At 39.1% G+C, this 12,285-nt stretch overlaps 1 protein-coding gene across 1 annotated transcript in view; it reads left to right on the top strand.

Moving 5' to 3' along the window:
• SLC5A12 (solute carrier family 5 member 12) overlaps nt 1-12,285 on the top strand; it is a 45,333-nt gene that overhangs the window by 12,707 nt on the left and 20,341 nt on the right. The window contains exons 5-8 of the mRNA XM_072793737.1: nt 3,977-4,131; nt 4,252-4,392; nt 8,588-8,717; nt 9,753-9,841. Of these exons, the coding sequence (XP_072649838.1) occupies nt 3,977-4,131; nt 4,252-4,392; nt 8,588-8,717; nt 9,753-9,841 (515 nt within the window). The remainder of the gene's footprint in view (nt 1-3,976; nt 4,132-4,251; nt 4,393-8,587; nt 8,718-9,752; nt 9,842-12,285) is intronic.

Below are 12,285 nucleotides of genomic sequence, written 5' to 3' on the forward strand. Positions count from 1 at the left end.
TGACCCTACACGTAACAAGCACAAAACCAAAATGTGCTTTTTTCACAGCAACTATGAACCATATAGGTAGCATACATGTCACACCTAGTGATTGAGAAATTCAAAATGTGTGTACGAAAGACCAAGAATGGTTGGTGTTCTGTGAACTTGAGGGTTCCACAGTGTGCTGTTCTTTCTTATTGATGGATAAGCTTGCGTTACATTAACATTTGGCTTACCATATGCTCCATTTTTAACCAGGCAATCTGGGTGGTATTGGCACTATATTTATATAACTGTTAAAATCAGTTTAGTTCAGAAGCGTTCGTTGAGCACCTATTATTGATCATGCCCTGCGATGGGAATCTTCATTCATCTGAATCTTTGGCACCCACAGACAGAGGCTGTAAGTAACCAGGTAAAAGTGTGACAGTGTTTTTCAGAAAACTGGACCTTTTTTGTCCTCTATAGAGAAAAATAAAGTAATCCTATATTATCATAGAGCAGGCCATACATGTATTTTGGCACTGTGTGCAGATCAGATACTCTTTTAACATATATCATGAAATATATGACTTGGAAACGCCCTTAACTCCTTTTCATACACACAATTCCCACCATTTCTTTGCACTGCAGAGTTTTGTCTTTTTTTTTTTTCATTCCATTCTCACTATCATTGTTCTATTCCAGACGCACATCTCTTACGTAGGTTAAAAATAAGTTTCTGCTCCTTAAATGTCTGGCCATATGTGACAGATTAGTTGCTCTGAGGCATCTACCCATACAAGGATGACTAGACGCATTGCCAGGGACACTGAAGACAGACTTCTTAGCAACAAATAATGGAAGGCAGAAACAGTGAGATAATATCTTCAAAGCATTGATGGAAAACAATTGTCAACCTATAATTGTGTATTCAGCAATACTAACTTCTCAGAACTGTCAAGAACCAGGATGATTTACCACCAATCTAACTTCCCCTGAGAAAAACCTAGAGGAAGGAAGAAGGAAAATGATCCAGTTTTGGATAGAAGAAGTAATGATCAGAAAATAAAATAGTAAACCTTTAAAAAGTCCAGTCAAACAGTTTTTTGGTGCTTGATGACAAAAAATAACAACTTGATATTACATATCAATAATATCTAATAACTTACATATCTAATGATATGTTATAATTTACAATATTGTGAAATATACCACTACTATTTTTATTATTAGGTGTAATTTTTTTTATATGTAATTTTGGATTAAGAAAAAGAATAACCATCTTTTGGACAACAATAGCATGTAAATTAGGAAGACAGTAATCAGACTTGATGATTTTGTCTTCTTTGAATTGTTGGGGATTAAGACATTCTTTAAATTTAGACTCTAACTTAAAATTTTATGGCAAAATCTCAAGAGGACTTGTTTAAATAAAATGGTCAAAGTGGAGAAAAGGAATTAAAACATGACAAAACAAAACCTCAAGTGATTTAAGCAAGAGAAGAGGAAAAAAGCATAGAGAAAGCACAAATAGAGACCAAAAAGTAAGATGTCAGAAACATGTCTGCGTATTTTAATGATCACAACAAGCTAAACTGAACTAAACTTACTAACTCTTAATTGGTTTCAGTGCTTTCCCCCCTACCCCCCCCCATGTCTCTGGAAGATTAATCTTAATCACCCGTTTCTTTATGCCACTTAACTGACCCAATTCTCTTCTCACTTCCCATTGTTCACAGGATAAAGTATAAGCCTCTTGGTGTTGGAAATCGTTTATGATGTGCATCAATCCACCCAGCTAATCCCTCACCACACCTCTGTCCCCCTCTGTCCCATCTCTCCTCTCTCTAGCCAAGTTGCAGGCTTCCGGATCTCATTATGCTGGTGGCTCACTGGTCTAACACTTGCTGCTCAGGTGACAGGCTCCTTATGGTCCTGCAGTTGCATAGTACAACTAAGACAACCAGCGGGAGAGATTAAAATAATAAATAATTCCTGCCATTCAGGGACTTGCAATCTAGTGAAGTAAACATTAGATTTCACACAAACTGATTACATATATCAGTGACCCCGCACGATCAGGGTTATAGGTCAGTGGTGTGTGTGTGTGTGTGTGTGTGTGTGAGTCTCACTGTATGAAGGAGTTATGGAGTCAGAAAAATTTTCATGGTGGCTATAATCTGTCTTTTGATGTACATTTGATAAGGTGGTTTGTCCTCATGCCTCAGGGCTAGCTGAAGATAAGGTTCATGCATATTTTTGCATAACCAATAGCAAGTAACCTCTGAAAACCGAGGTCTTGGACACTTGATCTTCATATCACTAAAATCTGGTGTTGCAATTTGGGTTTAGAAGGCTTAGTATCTTTAGAGAACATCACGATACCACTATTTGAGGGGGTAGGAGGAAAATATTGGTTATTCCTCAAGTCAGGATGAGAACACAACATACAAATACAATGCCTCTGGCAGAACTTTAATGTCTATTTATTAAATTGCACTTTAATTGCAAAAGAAATGATGGGACAACCCCAATATCTTCTTTCTTCTCAAGGTAAAGATGAAGCCTGTCATCTTTTCAGAGAAGTTCTTGACACTCTGGAGGAGTAACTGGGGATGATAATTCTATTTTTCAATGTTAAAAATACCACATCCTTCCATTCTCATTGTGCTTATTCATTTTCAAAGCACTTCTTTTTTTAAAATATCACTTTGTTTAATCTTTCCCGATTTGCTCATTCCTCCTTCACTGTGGTCCTGGGGGATTCTCTACCTGGATTACTCCAGCAGCTTCTTTCTCCCCCTCCTTTCCTCTTGCCCACGTGTTTCTCAACTAAAATTGCACACTAGAATCCCTGTGGGAGCTTTGAGAAAACATTTAGGACTCGGTCTCAACCCAGACCTCAATTTATTCAGAATCTTGGAGTTGGTGCTAGGATATTTTGTTAGTTTGCTTGTTTTCAAATTCCGCAAGTGATTCTCAAGAGGATCCAATTTTGATAACCAGCATGCTCACCTCTTGCTCATCACTCTGTGTTGAGTTCTGATGTGAGATTTACCCTCTAGAAAGTCTGCTTTGCTCATCTCCCTATTTGACCATTTCTTGATGAATTTCTAGACTCTGTGTTTTTCTAGTTCTTTTCTTCTTTCTCATCATTCTACCATTTCACTTCCCCCAAATTTATTTATTGTCACTAAATTTACAAAAACCAAAAAAAGAAAAAAATGCTTATGTTGCATAAACCAGACCTAGGTGATCATCCTCAATTCCCCTCCTTCCTCATCATATGTATTCAATTATTCACAAGTTGTGTTGATTTGACCTCCCAATTGTTTTCCAAATCCATCTACTTCTTTCTATCTCTGCCTTGCTTCAAACCTCTGTCATCTTGGGCACAGACTCTGAAATCACATCTGGGTGTATCTCTTCACTCCTTCTTTTCCATGGTCCTGCAATCTGGTATCTACACAACCACCCCTGAAACCACTATAAAGCAAACAAATAAAATCTCATCATCATGTAAATCTCTTTAATGCTGTCTCATTACTCTTGAGAAATCATTTAAGTAGCCTTGTCAAAATCTGTGTTCTGGCCTGTAGCAGATTCAGCAACCTCCCCTTGGGCATTCTGTATATGCTTCAATCTATATATTCTAGTATTATTTCATTTCTCCAGGCAGCCATACATCTCCATCCTTCACACATGTGGTTCCCTTCTCTTGTCCTCTGTGCCTGGAAAATTCCTACCCATTCTTTACAATGTAGTGAAAGAAAGAAAGAAAGAAAGAAAGAAAGAAAGAAAGAAAGAAGAAAGAAAGAAAGAAAAAGAAAGAAAGAAAGAAAGAAAGAAAGAAAGAAAGAAAGAAAGAAAGAAAGAAAGAAAGAAAAATGGAAGGTAGCAAGGAAGGGAAGAAAGAGAAAGAAAGATTGTATCAGCAGAGAGGTTGTCAAAAAGAATTGGAAGACTTGAAGCCTTCCTTTTTAAGAACTCACATCCATTCTCTCCATTTCAGGGAGGATTAAAAGCAGTGGTGTGGACAGATGCATTTCAGATGGTTGTCATGATTGTGGGATTCTTAACGGTTCTCATTCAAGGATCAGCTCATGCTGGTGGATTACCCAATGTAATAGAACAATCAAGAAATGGATCCCGACTAAATATATTTGAGTACGTGCAATACTACTTTCCCATGTTTTATAAAGATTTAGCTGTATGGCCTCTGTAACTAAAGCAATATTTGGGCATCGAAGGAACATCTTTGTTCACTCACTTCTCTCTGGCTCATAGCTTTGATGTAGATCCTCTCAGACGGCACACTATTTGGACAATCTCAGTGGGAGGAACGTTTACGTGGCTTGGGATCTATGGTGTTAATCAGTCGACCATACAGCGATGCATCTCTTGCAAAACAGAAAAACATGCAAAACTGTAAGTTATAAATACACATTTCAGTTTTCTTTGTCCTTATTGGGTATTTATTATACGCTTCTGTGTGTGTGTGTGTGTGTGTGAGAGAGAGAGAGATGGAAAGTTTGATTTAACCCTCTCAACAGTTTTTTGAGGCCGGCATTACTACTCCCATCTCAACAAAGAAGTGGATTGGAGCTCACGTCTGCCTCCCTTTGCTCTCCATCATTGACTGCCTCCATTTGTTGAGAACTTGTAGGCTAAATTAGGTGGCCATGGGTGGCGATGCAGAGGTAAATAGCATAGATTGTCTACTCACAGCTTCTGTGAGGAGATGGCCCTTATGATTTGCTTGATGAAGCCTGTGGTCTCTTGAGCTACTATTTTTGTTTTGATGGATCTATCCTTAAGTTTTCCAAGGAGAGGTTTAAAAGAAGTCATAATGGGCTTTCACCAGGGCAGCTCTCGCCAAGCTAGCAGCCCCTAGTATTGCCAGGCCTGCTTGCCCTGAGGGACTCCAGCAGGCACAGCTCGGGGAGCCTTTTCCAAGCCCTGCAAGGCATCGCATGCTCTAGACTGGGGGTTGAAGGAAGTCATGTATTATTCTGCACGACTGGCAGAAATAAGCTAGCACTGCATCTGCAATGGACATTTTATCCTCCTTGTTACTGTCCAGATTTCCAGCATCCCCGGATTTGTCAGGATGTCCTCAACTTTTCTTAGAGTGAGAAACAGTCACTGTGAATATTTTCACAACTGACTTTAAAATACTTTCAATGCATAGTTTTTTATTTAGAATGAGTAGAAGATAACATTGCTGCGACACGGCTCACCATTTTGTGACTTGGATTCCAAAAGAGAATTTATTACTTATCTATTCCACACGCTCTCAGAAGGAAGCACTGAATACGTTATCTAGTATTCCATTAATTTGCTGGTAACATATTCATATCCTATTAGAATAAACAATGTTAGCAAACCCTCCACACAAGATTATCACTTTATCAAATAGGAAACAGAAATCAGTCAAAATGGTCAGTCCAGTTGAAGTGCACTCAGCCGGAAGGAAGGGCGCGGCGGGGATGTGTCATTTGTCACACAACTGAAGCCTCAAGGTCATTACGGGGGCAGCTGGAGGCCACTTGGAGCCGGCTGCCAATCTGCTCTCATCTAGGAGGCTCTGCAGAATGTTGATTAAATGCTCTGCTTCTGTTCAATTACCTGAGAGCCTGGTGTCATTAAGACATTCCATCAGAGTTTAGGAAAAACTCTGCTACTTGGGAAAAATACACCCTGAAACATATGTAGGTGAAAACAGATCCATAACCTTCGTACTGACCATGCGTCCATGGGGTGAAACCACGAGTGGGCTCATTATATATGCATAGCATTCATGACCAGGAATGCCGAGGACGCACTGGAGACAATTCGGTTGATCTTAAGCCTGATCCGTCTTCCTCATATCTAGAAATAACATCACCCACCATGTCATCTTAGATGTGCTCCCTGGAAGCGGACTTCACCTCCTCTTGTTTCTAGACTCCAATTTCTTTTTCTTTTCTTTTCTTTTTTTTTTAAGATTTTATTTATTTATTCATGAAAGAGAGAGAGAGAGAGAGAGAGAGAGAGAGAGAGAGATGCAGGCTCTTCTTTTTCTTTTCTTTTCTTTTTTTTTTAAGATTTTATTTATTTATTCATGAAAGAGAGAGAGAGAGAGAGAGAGAGCGAGAGAAGCAGGCTCCATGCAGGGAGCCCGATGTGGGCCTCGATTCCGGATCTCCAGGATCACGCCCTGGGCTGAAGGCGACGCTAAACCACTGAGCCACCCGGGCTGCCCCCAGTTTACTTTCCAAGGTGGTTGACTGTACATGTTGCTTTGAGGGTAGTAGGTGCTGATGCAGAGTCTCAGGTCCCTTCCCACATCCATCCCAGCTCCTGGCTAAGATGAGCACACCCACACAAGTCACTTTTGTTCTATTCCTGCTGCTTTTGTTTATTTCCTCATTCACATCTAAAATCATTGTGTTCATTTATTTCATTTCAGTGATGATCTGCTTCCAATCCCGGAATTTAACCTCCATGAGGGAGGGTTCCCTGTTGCTCACTGCTATACCCCAGTACCTAAGAGAGCCTAGTACACAGAGATGTCTAATCCATATATTTTGAGTGAAACAATGAAGTGGCTTTAGTTAAAAATAGGAGAATTATCTCTGTAAAGAATCAAAGTCCATTTCTAATGAAAAACAAAGTCACGACACAAGGTCTTTAACATTCAATACAGTCTTACCCTTGGTTTCTCACTTCCTGTCGTTGACTGGTGAAGCTTAAAATTGTTCTGGATAATGTATGGATGTCCTCTGTATGGATATTTTTACAGAATGTAACTCATTCAATCCCTGTACTAGTCCTATAATAGAAGGAAAGCAGGTGTGTTCACACTCTTTTTACAGATGACATAACTGCCTCAGGGTGTTACATGACTTGTCTAAGGGCAGGTGGTCGTTAAGGATAAAGTCTTCTGCCCCGAGGTCCAATGTTTTTTTTTTTTTTTTAATAAATGATACAAGGAGTATAATCACAGTGTACTGAATTTCTACCATTCATTCATTCAATTATTTATTACCAAAAGGGAAATAATTTCATGTCTGCTATGTGCCAGCACTATTCTATAGCACTGTGTTTGTTTGAGTGGGGGAAATTAATAATAAGCAAATTAACATATAATTTCAGATAATAAACATTGCTGGAATACTTTCAAGGAAGTAACTTCTAGGATAAGTCTCTTTTCTCATGTAAATAGTATCAAATAGAAACTTCCAAACGAGGTAATGATTGAACCAGATTCACTTCATATACAGGTAGTTTGACTCAAGGGTTTTTTTGAGAGCTAGGCACACTCGTACAGGATGGGTTTTCGGAGGCTTTGAAATTAATGTGTATCCTTACATTTATTTTTTTCTTTTTCTTTTTTTTTTAAATAAATTTATTTTTTATTGGTGTTCAATTTGCCAACTTACAGAATAACACCCAGTGCTCACCCCGTCAAGTGCCCCCCTCAGGGCCCGTCACCCAGTCACCCCCACCCCCGCCCTCCTCCCCTTCCACCACCCCTAGTTCTTTTCCCAGAGTTAGGAGTCTTCATGTATCCTTACATTTAAATGTGGATGTGTCTGATTCCCTTCAAACACTGACGTGATCCAAGAAAATTCCTAGTGTTGCTCTCTGGCCCTTTGACATTCTCTCCAGAATGAGGCTGTTTATAAAAATCCAGCCTACTTTCAAATCTTCCTTGAAATTAAGAAAACTAGTGGGGCATCTGGGTGGCCGTTAAGCATCAGACTCTTGATTGCAGCTCAGGTCATGAGCTCAGGGTTGTGAGATCAAGACCACACTGAGCTCCACATTGAGCCTGCTTGGGATGCTCTTCCTTCCTCTGCCTTTTGCTCGCTTGCAGGCTCTCTAAGTAAATATATATATATATATATATATATATATATATATATATATATATTTTTTTTTTTTTTTTTTTAAAGAAATCTAGTAATATTTTGACTTTCAGAAATCAACAATGAATTCAAAATAACCATAGGAAACTGTCAAAGCACTCAAACTAGAGTGAAGTGTATCCATGTGTTGTACAAATAAAAAGAATTGCTCCCCAGAATATGGGTAAAATGACCTTAAGTTTTGCATACTTTCTATTCTCTTTAAAAAAAAAAAAAACCCTCAACTTTACATTTCATCTAAATCAGTCTCCAAAGTGAATATTTCCAAAATGTGTCTATTTCTACATTTATCTCATTATCCCTCTGGAAGAAAAGGTGTTAAAATGTAAGTTCACTTTTTGACAGTTTTATGAATTGAGTGGGGGGAAAAATCACTGTAAGTTATATAATATGAGTGATCGGTATGTGAAATTTCATCCGAGAAAATAGATCTTGCACCACACATTGAGATTTTGCAGAAAAACTCCTGATTTCAAAAGAAAAGCCATCAAAAACCTACCTCATTCAATTTTGTCATCAGTCTAAAAATATAACATTCCCAAATAGAACAAAAATGGTGAATGTATAAAATATAATGATTCTTGAAGGCTGTAGAATTTTATTTTATAGCAAAAAGCCCCCCAAATTCTTACCTTGAATTTTTGGTGATGTCTTCATCACACTATTATATGGCATAGAGGCTACCAATAGGCCGATGTGTTCTCTTCTAGGGCCTTGTATTTTAACTTGCTGGGTCTCTGGATCATTCTGGTGTGTGCTGTCTTCTCTGGCTTAATCATGTACTCCCACTTCAAGGACTGTGACCCTTGGACTTCTGGCATTATCTCAGCGCCAGACCAGGTTTGTGTTCTCTTGGGACCAGCGGAGAATGGCCGAAATGAGTGAGCTTCTGGCCATGACTGGGTGATATGGGTTCTTCCTTTTTATTTTTCCACCTGGATCCCAAGCCACTTCCTGAGCCCCAGGGAGATGATCTCTTTCCCCTCCTCTTGGGTGATGTCACCACACACCAGGTTCTAATAGGGGAAGTGACACGTAAAAAGGTATCTCTCCTTGCCCTTGAAGACCAGGCCAGGGCAAGGCTGGGGAGAGTGGAGGTTAGGCTTGAACCCATGGCTTTGGTTGTCGATCCAGCCCTTCTTTTTTCCCCTAGATGTCTCAAGGTTCATTACAGATGCTTTATTCTCATATTGAACAAAATGACCCTTATTTCTATAAAGCTTCTGCGCTTGTCTTCTCATTATACTACATTAAAAGTGCTTTCAAAAACTCCATTTATTGAGGCACCATCACCTCTCTCCCGTCTGTATATTCCACTGTCCCAGGGGGGCTCCTCTCTCACAGATCTGACTCCAGAATAGAACCATAATACCTAGACACCCTGAAGACCTGGCTCAAGCATTCGTTTTTAGGATTTAACTGCTAACATTAAGGGTGCACAGGCAAAGGAATGGCATACATTGCAAATACCAGAAAAATAAAACGAGTTCTTGAACCTTCTAAAGTGCATCTAATCCTTTTTCCTAATGTCAGCTGCCCCTTCCCATGCCTCCACCTCCCCTCCAGCTGAAGCTGGACCTCAGGGCCCATGAAATCAGACTACTTGTAGCCTCAACTGGAAGCACGTAACAACCTGAGTTGTGCAAATGCCTCTATTTTATTTTATTTTATTTTATTTTATTTTATTTTATTTTATTTTATTTTTTTATTTTATTTTATTTTATTTTATTTTTTTATTTTATTTATTTTATTATTTTTTAATTTTTTTTTTTTTTTGTATTTTTTTCCCACTTCCTTTTGCTAAAAAGTGACATTTTTCCACTCAGACTGTGCTGATGAGACCACTGATCCTATCTCGTTTTACCACCTCTTCAGCTAATGCCGTACTTCGTCATGGAGATATTCTCCATGATGCCAGGACTGCCTGGACTCTTCGTGGCCTGTGCCTTCAGTGGAACTCTGAGGTTAGTCTGTTGACAATACACGGCTCTGGCGATGTGGATGATATTATTTACATTTAAGAATATTCATTTAAGGGTTGCACGGGTGGTGCAGTCGCTTCCGTGTCCGACTCCTGGTTTCGGCTCAGGATCTGACATCAAGCCCTATGTCGAGCTCTGTGCTTAGCACAGAGTCTGCTTGAGATTGTCTCTCCCTCTCCTGTCCCTCCTGCTTGTGCTCTCTCTTAGTCTCTCGAAAATAAATAAATATATTTTTTTAAAAAAGAATGTTTATTTAAAGTTAATAAATCATAAAAAAAAGAACAAAATGCATATACTTATTCTACTTTTAGGAAAGTTTTTATCAGAGATACTGAATTTTATTAAATTTTTGGCATTTTTGCAGTGGCTATGTTTTTAACTTTTGGCAACCTAATATGGTGGCAGATTTCCAAATTAGCAACATCCTTGACTTCATGTAATGATTTTAACCTGCTTCGGGTATAATTCTAATTTAGTGAACTACTGAATTATTTTTGCTAATATTCTTTTTAGGATTTTTGCATCAAATACATGAAGTGACATTATTCTGTGGTATTGCGATTAGGATCTCAGGGAAACTCCAGACAGAAAATAGGAGCACCAGAGGATCAAGGAGGGGTAGCACTTTAGTTTTTATTTTTTCCCTCTCTATAGAGCTTTGCTTATCTTTTCTCTTACTTTAAGACCGACTCTTGACTCTTTCCAGATTGGAGAACTCGTAGTTGTCAACAGATAATTCACAAAAGAATGGATGGCTCTTTTGTTCTCAAGTCCAAAACTTCTAAGAAAGGGACACATTGGGTGGTACCTGCTATAGAGAGATTACTTCTGCTGCAACCTTAAGGAGGATGTTGAGTTGAGAAAGGGAAAGACAAGAATGGGGGTACAGTAAAGAGATCGTCCTTGAGGGTTAGGAAAAATTAAAAAAGAAAGATTTTTATCATCTTACAGAAGCTTTAGATCTGAGAAGTTGACATATGGATAATTTACCTGACTCCAAAAGCAACCCAGTAGAGGCTCCATAGGGGCCAAATTCAAGTTTTTGCTCCCTCCTTCCCAGTGGATTTAAGGGTCAACCCTAATGTTCAGGACTTTCAGATGATGTATTTTGAGACAAAGTCGTATTTTGAGATCAAACTCCTTCTGTTTGATCATCTCCTTTCCTTACTGGATTTTCATGGAGCTGCAGATAGGAGGAAAGTCTGGCAGGAAACACACACACCACGTAGTGATTCTCAGGAAAACGAGAATGGTATCCCAGAGTACTTACAGTTTGAATTCCCTAGAAATGGGTCTTAGGAGATTTCTGCTTGCTATAGCTACCACTCAGGGAAGGAACTTTTAATTTTGCACAAAATGGACATGGAACTATTCTAACTAAAGTAACCTACGGCTAAAATTAATGGTATTATTAGAGGAAAAAGAAAAAAAAAAGAATTTTCTTCCATGCTGTTGGCACAGCCCTAGCTTGTCTTCAAATGAACATCGGAGGATAACAAAACAGTCAGCTAACGAATAGCAGTGGAGAATTTACCAACAGCTTGGTCAGGTTTTGTCCATCAGCTTGTTTCTTTTCTGGAACCTTTGTTTGTGATTGTGATTTTGCATCACATGAATTTAATATAGTTACCTGTTCCACTAGCTAAAATATTCCTGGTCTGTATGAGAAATTAGATAAGCTTTCATGCTATTGGGAAGGGAAAACCCCAACCTCCAGGTCCTCTGTTGTCAAAACGAGTTTTAGGGCTTTAAGACTGGACTCTGATTGGAAAGTCAGAGAGAATATCAAATCTTTTATGTGGTTTTAGCCTTTGCCTCCTTCCCATTTTATCTTTTGCTTCTTTCTCCCTGACCGATTGCATTCTAACCACTCTGGTGGCTTCAGGCTGTTGAGTGCGGGAAGCTTTCCATCTAGAGGCATTTGAATGTCAAGTTCCCTTTTCCCCAATTTGCATGGGTCCTTTCGGTGCCTATTTCAATCATCATCTCCTAAGGGAAGAATTCTTTAACTTCAGTTTAGGACTCTGCAAGGCACACTTTCCTAGTCTCTTGTTATTTTCCTTCATGACAACCGTGATCAGTTGTGTAATTGGCTGTTGAATGTCTGTGGTGCTAAGTAGAGTGTAAGGTCTATGTTTGGTAGTTGACCATTGTATGCCTGGTGCCTAGACGTGTAAATTGTAAGAATGAATGAATGCGTGAATGATTAATGAGTGGCACATTTTACTGATTCCTGGATTAGGGTAGTTACTGCTTCCTGCCTCAAGTCCAAGCTAAACACACACACACATACACGTGCACCTGCACACACAACCTATCAATGCCTGCGAATTCACTTAAAGTCTTGTTCGGGGGCATTGGTAGGCATTAGAGCACAGACATGTAGCTTCTTCACTAGGGTTTGAAGAAATCCAAGAGCACAAGCA

This window comes from Canis lupus, chromosome 23, assembly GCF_048164855.1.
Source record: "Canis lupus baileyi chromosome 23, mCanLup2.hap1, whole genome shotgun sequence".
NCBI classification, from domain to species: domain Eukaryota; kingdom Metazoa; phylum Chordata; class Mammalia; order Carnivora; family Canidae; genus Canis; species Canis lupus.